Source organism: Limulus polyphemus, unplaced genomic scaffold, assembly GCF_000517525.1.
Source record: "Limulus polyphemus unplaced genomic scaffold, Limulus_polyphemus-2.1.2 Scaffold2161, whole genome shotgun sequence".
NCBI classification, from domain to species: Eukaryota; Metazoa; Arthropoda; class Merostomata; order Xiphosura; family Limulidae; genus Limulus; species Limulus polyphemus.
The window spans coordinates 52,057-59,608 of NW_013667771.1; the positions used below are offsets into that span (position 1 = coordinate 52,057).

General features: G+C 32.3%; 1 protein-coding gene across 1 annotated transcript in view; it reads left to right on the forward strand.

Moving 5' to 3' along the window:
• LOC106466127 (HAUS augmin-like complex subunit 5) overlaps positions 1-7,552 on the forward strand; it is a 62,344-nt gene that overhangs the window by 42,396 nt on the left and 12,396 nt on the right. Inside the window, exons 13-14 of the mRNA XM_022394079.1 lie at positions 2,435-2,515; positions 5,170-5,315. Of these exons, the coding sequence (XP_022249787.1) occupies positions 2,435-2,515; positions 5,170-5,315 (227 nt within the window). The remainder of the gene's footprint in view (positions 1-2,434; positions 2,516-5,169; positions 5,316-7,552) is intronic.

A 7,552-nucleotide genomic window follows, 5' to 3' on the forward strand; every position in this document is an offset into this window, starting at 1 on the left:
AGACTATTTCCTGGAAAACTAGATGACCTTCACACACTCGCCATCAGCTACGTTGTACTGGAAATGAGATGCTTATAACAGTACATAGAGACTATTTCCTGGAAAACCAGATGACCTTCACACACTCACCATCAGCTACATTGTACCGGAAATGAGATGCTTATAACAGTACATAGAGACTATTTCCTGGAAAACTAGATGACCTTCACACACTCGCCATCAGCTACGTTGTACTGGAAATGAGATGCTTATAACAGTACATAGAGATTATTTCCTGGTAAACCAGATGACCTTCACACACTCACCATCAGCTACATTGTACCGGAAATGAGATGCTTATAACAGTACATAGAGAAATAGACTATTTCCTGGAAAACTAGATGACCTTCACCCACTCGCCATCAGCTACATTGTACCAGAAATGAGATGCTTATAACAGTACATAGAGACTATTTCCTGGAAAACTAGATGACCTTCACCCACTCGCCATCAGCTACGTTGTACTGGAAATGAGATGCTTACAACAGTACATAGAGAAATAGACTATTTCCTGGAAAACTAGATGACCTTCATGACATCACTAAACTCCCTTTATACATATCACTCAATCGATTACACCACCATTCCCAGTTTGTCTGTGGAGAAGAAAGGTCCAACTTTTGAAAGCACTCGGGTTATAAGAATGTTTTATTGTGCATGTTATTTGAATACAATAAACTTAAGAATACGTTCAGTAAAAAACAAAAAACTTCCTTTCTTTCACTTACCATACTCATTAAACCTGACTAAACTTTATAATGTCTTGTTATAGAAACCTTTTCTTGTAATATTTCAAACAGATGTAATTTAACATAAAATCATTATCAGAAGAACAGAACCCCAAAGTAAACTATTAAAAAACAACTATTTTATCTATTTTTTTGTTCTCAAGTTTTCAAAACTTTTGTGTTCCATCCTTTGTTCAGAAATTTCTACTAAAATTACTTTGTTTACTCTATAGTGAAATAGACAGATTGGCATTCCTCTAGCCAACAGTTTGTAGCCCTAAGCTCTTGCTATTTTCAAAAGCAAGCTTCACAAGGCATTGTTAGACTCCTTACTGTCATGTGACAAAGGAGGTACTTGTAATAATAAGATCACTAACAAGGAAGGTGAAATGATGTGGATCAAGGAATAACAGTTTTGGTGTAGATATAAATCTAAGCTCGCAGATGAGCTGAAAAATTATAAAATATCAATAATTGTACTGTTTAAATGTGAGACTCCTAGGAGCTGTGTATAAATAAACATTGGAGTTTTAAAAAATTATTCTTTGTGAAATATATTAAATATCATATTAAAAATTATTAAAGAAATATTTGTGGGTAAAAATGTGATGAAATAGAATTACAATTGTATTTTAGATTTAAATTTTAAAATTCGGCAAGTATTGGTGCACTCGGTGCCTGAAGTTCACACATTTGTCATGATAGGATTAATGCATACTTTTGTGGTTTAAATTTAAAGTGTGTATTTTTGATGGGCTGGAATGTCATTCTCAGGTTTTCATGTCTGTCTTAAAATGTATAACCAAAAAACATTATACCATCCACATTAGATGAGACATTTTTTTTCCATTACAGTCTTTTAAAAGTTAGCTTCATATGTCTTTCATAAGTGTTGGTGCATTACACAGACCAGCTTCACAGCTTTCAAAATACTTACGTTTTTAACATTTAATGTACATGGCATTATTCTTTCTGTTGAAATAACAGAATTAAAACTTAATGATACACAATGATACAGAATTTATAAAGTCCTTCCCAAGTATTGAAAGTAGTCTTAAGTCTACTTTCATTGTTTGGTTAGACCTGCCAAAAGTTAGCCCTAGGCATGTTGAACTGCCTATCACCTTCCAGTGCACCTAGATATTCATCTTATTTGTGACTATCAAGCATTCTTCATAGGTTGTATTACCCTTATCCTTCAACATATCTGTTGTTTGAGGAAATCCCAAACAAAATTTTTATTTTGTTGGAAACTCGTCATCTGTATCATTGTAATGCCACATGGTTGTTGTTCAATCCAGTTGACTGTCTGGTCTCTTCAGCACATCAACACAGTTTTTATTTAGAGACTTCAAGTTACTGCAGTACTAGTTACATTACTGCTGTGCATCACTTCTGGCTCTGCTACCATGCTGATGACCATTTTGTTGGCTACCAACACAGGAATAGTCTTTTGCAGGACTTCCTTGAACTGCAGAAGATCAGTCACTGAAATGTAGGGTAAAACTATTTAATTAATAGTATACTGTTATTAAAACACAAGGTTATGAATTAATAATTTGATCATATAAGCTACTAACTATGAAAGTGTTTTTGTTCTGCACTGTTGTATTTAATCATTTCTTAAGTAAAAGTACTAAATTTTTATATAATTTCAATTTTTTCAGGAAACAAAACAACAGCTGATTAAGTTGCTGCTGAAACAAAGCTTAGAAGCTGAAAATAGAAGTCAGAAACAACAGAAACAGGTTGGTGGTTTCTCATCTTTACACAAAATACATTAACACATTTTCCAGAAACATCCTATCCCAAATTTTCTTAGCAGCTTTCAAAATACTTAAGTTTCTAACATTTAATGTACATGACATTATTCTTTCTGGAGAAATAACAGAATTAAAACTTAATGATACACAATGAAAACTAAAATTTGTCAACTGCTTTTGAGTATTTTTTATTTATTCAACATGAGTTTTATATTTTGTATAGTTTTAGTATCACAGTAATAACAAACTGTAAAATAATTTTCATTAAAATCTTTTGGCCTGTTGTTAATCATAACTTTTGTAATTTTTTTCTAAGCAATGCAGAAAAAAAAATTGATACATTGAAACCTTGATATTAAGGGTGCTCTTCTGACTGTGTCCAAATGCCCTCTATAGCAAGGTACTCTTAATATCAAAAATGAGCCACGCAAAACTGGATTCCATATTCACTGTACTAGGTTTCTGAATTTTAAGGCCCCTTCCTCATTTTGTTTGGTGTATGCAGGACACCAGTGTTTATGAGTTACACATTGCTATGACATAGGAGCATTATCAATAGGAAGTTTCAGGGGGTGGATCAGTTGTGCCCTTTTTTCTTCATTATTGGTCACAAAGTTTCAAAATACTTCTTTTTATAGTTTGAACTGCTAAACATTTCACATTTATTTTCTGTGTTTAACTTTCTGTCAATGACTGATGTAGAAATCTGCTGTAAATAAAGCAACAAATCACCACTTATGTCATTAGACTCTTTAAGTGACACTGTAATGTGATACTCTCGAGAGAAACAAAGCACGCTTGAAGAAATAAGCCAACTTGACCCGGCTCTGAGAACACGATATGGCAACCAAGTTAGTGCAAGAAGAAGTTAGTGAAAGTGAAAGAAAAAAGTGAAGTTAGACTGTGTGATTGTACATTTAACCATAAAAAGCGTATAGCAGGGATTTCTAAAGTGAGTTTCATAGCTTTCATTGTAATAACAGAAATAGAGGAGAATATTTTATCTTGTCAAAGGGTGTTCTAATGTTATTGAACTCGCCTGTATGGACTTTGAAAAGAAAACAATAATTTAAAGATTTGGATACAAATGTGGTAACCAACAGTTATAGTGGTGATTTTAAAGTGAGTATCACAGCCCTGTATTGTAACAACAGATATAGAGAAGAATAATTTGTCTTGTGAATTGAGTTCTAAAGTAACTGAACAAATCTGTATGTACTTTTGACGTAAAAGAGAATTATTTAAAGCTCTAGATACAGCTTTGGTAAGTCATGGGGTAATGTAAGTGAATTTATTGCAGATTGTATTGTAATAACAGATTAGAGAAGAATAATTGGTCTTGTCAAATGGTGTTCCGAGATAATTGAACCCACCTTTTTGAACTTGACGAAAAGGAGACAATTATTTAAAGCTCTGGATACAACTGTCATAACCAACAGTGTAATGAATTTTTGTACATACGTGGGACTTGTTTTGAATATATTATTTTAAAACAAGTGGATTGTGTGCTGTCCATTTATTATTGAAATTTATACCAACAAGTCAAGGACACCTACTTGAAAAAATCCCCCCCCACACACACACATGCACGCACGGACTGATTAATTAACTATCAGACATGAAAGAAAAGAACATCTTCACAAACTTTAAAAATATCCCAACTTCAACATTTTCAGCGGCATAATTAATTTCCACGTGGCACTATTGTATTCTCCAGCAAACGGCATTAATGATGATTATTACCTTTAGACTATCGATTTTCAAATCTTAGAACTGATAAAACTTCTAAAGGCTTACCTGGACAGTGTTGTAAATGTCAATTCAGCCAATAAATTCATTTGAACAAACTGAAGGCTTGTAAACATAAATAAGCTTCAAGCTAATTCAAACAAAACTTAATGTGATTGGGAGAGTTAAACATAAGTTTAAGAACCAGTGAAAATAATTAAAGGATAACGGTTTAGAAATGAGACATTTATAGTTTGGATACCTAAAAATATGAATGAAATTAAAGTTTCAATATTTGTTCCTAAAACCCACCTGTTTGGAAAGGGTTAAGTTACTTTAAAATAGTTTATTAGGGTTAGCAATGGACAAGTATTTTTGCATCGAGTTATTGAATAATCTGATTTTTTTTAACACAAAACTAGTCAGTGAAGAAACGTGTATAAATATAGATATTATTAGTAATGTTGAATGAAAACTGTCATGATGTTAATATTTGATTCCTCATACCAATGGCCTAATAATTTAATTCTTATACTTGCTTTAATCTAGATATTGTGAAAAAATGTCACAGCATAATACACACATTATTAATTAACAAAATTAAAAACTAAACAAATTTCTTAAAAGAAGTATTAATTTGTTACTTTAAAAAATAAGCATGTGGCATATATGGTTGTCAATGTTCTATCCATCATTTTAAGTTAGCATTGCCTTTTTTAATATCCTATTGAATATAAGTAGTTTTGGAGTTGATGCCGTCAAATTATATTTGACTTGTGGTTTTGTGTATAGGACCTTTAGAAAGATTTTGGAATATTTGAATAACGTTTTGGGGTCACTTCATCAAATAAGACTGTTTTTGAAATAGAATATACAGAAATTAGCTTTGAAAATGTTGTGATAATTAACAGATTCAAGAGTTTATAGAAGACACCCTTTTTACTGGAAAACCTTTGATTGAAGAAAAAGTAAACCAACTTGATGGGTGGGTAGGAAAAGAAATGAATCTGTTTCAGTCTCTTACTCTACCTCGTCTTTTAACCATTTCTTTACAAAAGTAAGTTCTTTTGATTACATTAAGTGTAGGAAAGCATCTTGTTCTAGATATGTTTTTGTAAAAGCTTTTTTGGCATTTGTATAAATTTAACACTGTTGTTAAGCTTTAGGGAAATCTTATTAATAGTTAAGTCTTGAATATTATAATGATGATAATAATATATAAAAGTTAGGTTTTTCTTCTTACTTTAATTATATGGTATATAATTACCAGGAAAGATTTTATTGAAATGTTTCACTATTTGATGAATTACAACTGTATTTTCTTAACATTCTCACTAAAGGCATCCTTTTCTGTGAATGTTGAGGTTTTACTGAGCAACATTTGAAAGTCAATTAAACCTTTTTATCATGGTATACAAATGAACTTGGCATGAAAACATAACTAATAATCCAAGTTTTAATATTATATAAGTTTTAATTTCTCAATTTTATAGGGCAATATTTAAAAAAATCCTCAGTTTCCCCAAGTATGAGAATTGACATTTGCTCTCTAGGTATTTTCTGTATTCTAATTTATTTACTACTTTTCTGAGAAGTACAAAATTTAATGTAAATTACTCATTACAAAATTGTCATCACTTAGGCAAAGCATAATTTTTATAGTCTTCAGTCTTATTTGGTTACAAAGCCATAAAATAGAAAATTGGACCTATCTTGCCATGTCCACCTGTCACTTCATCTCTTTCCGAAATTGCCAATAGTTCTCTCTGATGTTTAATACTCTATTATGTATAATCAATAGAAAGCCAATGTTTTAATTTATCAAATGACTTATTATGTTACATTGTTTTTTGTACAGAGAATTGTCTGTTTCGCATACAGTTCAAAAATCCCATAGGAAGCACACTTAGATTAGCCGAATTTTTAATGGCTCTTATTGCATAGTTAGAAATCCAGAAAAATTGTGATAGTTATAGGATATTGTCTGCTTTTTTGTGTGGTATTATTCTATGTTCTTTGGTGCATTACTTAATTAATGCAGTCATACTATTAGTATTTAAAAAAAAAGGCAGGTTTAAGTTTTATTCACAGTTGACAGAAAAAAAAAAGACCCAGGTAAGGACTTTGTTTCATTTTTTCATGTGTATTCTTTATTCATTATTATAAAAGTAACTAAAGTGAATATATTGGCAAGAATGGGTGAGACAGGATTGCCCATACTTGAACCATCTATTTGAAGGAAATGTTCGTTGTTGAAAATGAAGTTGGTCTTAGTTGTTGTCAATTCAAAGAGAGAAGCAAAACGTGTGCTTGGGATGTGGATTAACTTGTTGGGGTCATTAATGTAGAGGTTGAGTGCGATACTGCAAGCTTCATTGATGTGGACTTTGGTGAAGAGTGACACGACATCAAAACTAGCCATTAAGGCTTCAGAATTTAGTTGATCTAGTATATATTTGAAACTGAAGGCAACTTTAAAAATGAACATGCAGATGTTACATATGGTGTGAGAGCCCAGGCTATGTATATGCCAAAACTGTAATTGAAGGAATCATATGTGGACAGTGTAGATCGTAGGGAGCAGTCATGTTTGTGTGGTTTAGGAATGCCATAGAGTTGTGGTGTGTGCGAATCAGTTTTACATAGATAAAAATAAAGATCGTCAGTAATTAAGATGGTTTAAGTATGGGCAGTCCTGTTTCACCCATTCTTGCCAATATATTCATGACCCAGATCGAAACACAAGCTATACATTTTGTGCTTCATCCCCCACTATACTGGTACAGATATGTCGATGACACTTTTGCTGGTTTCACTTCCACAGAACACACTTTCTTTGAACACACAAACTCCATTCATCCCAACATCAAATTTACCATAGAACAGGAAAACAATAAACAGTTATCTTTTCTTAACCTCGACATTATTAGATCGGACAGACAGTTTCAAACCAAAATTCGCCATAAGAACACGCACACTGGCCTCTACATCCCTTAGAATTTTGCTCATGACACCACACAAAAAATCAATACACTGAAAAACCTCATAAACACAGCCACAAGACTCTGCTCAATGGACTACATAGATGAAGAAATCAACCACATAAAGCATTCCTTCATTCACACCAATACATTTCCACCAGCTATTGTTGAAAAACTCTCCAACATTCACCACAACAAAACTCAACTCATGAATAAAATTGATACTAACAAACCCAACAACAGAACATTACACTGCAGTTTACCTTTTGTCCCTGAAACCAGCTCATGAATTATCCACACTTGGAGAAAACTA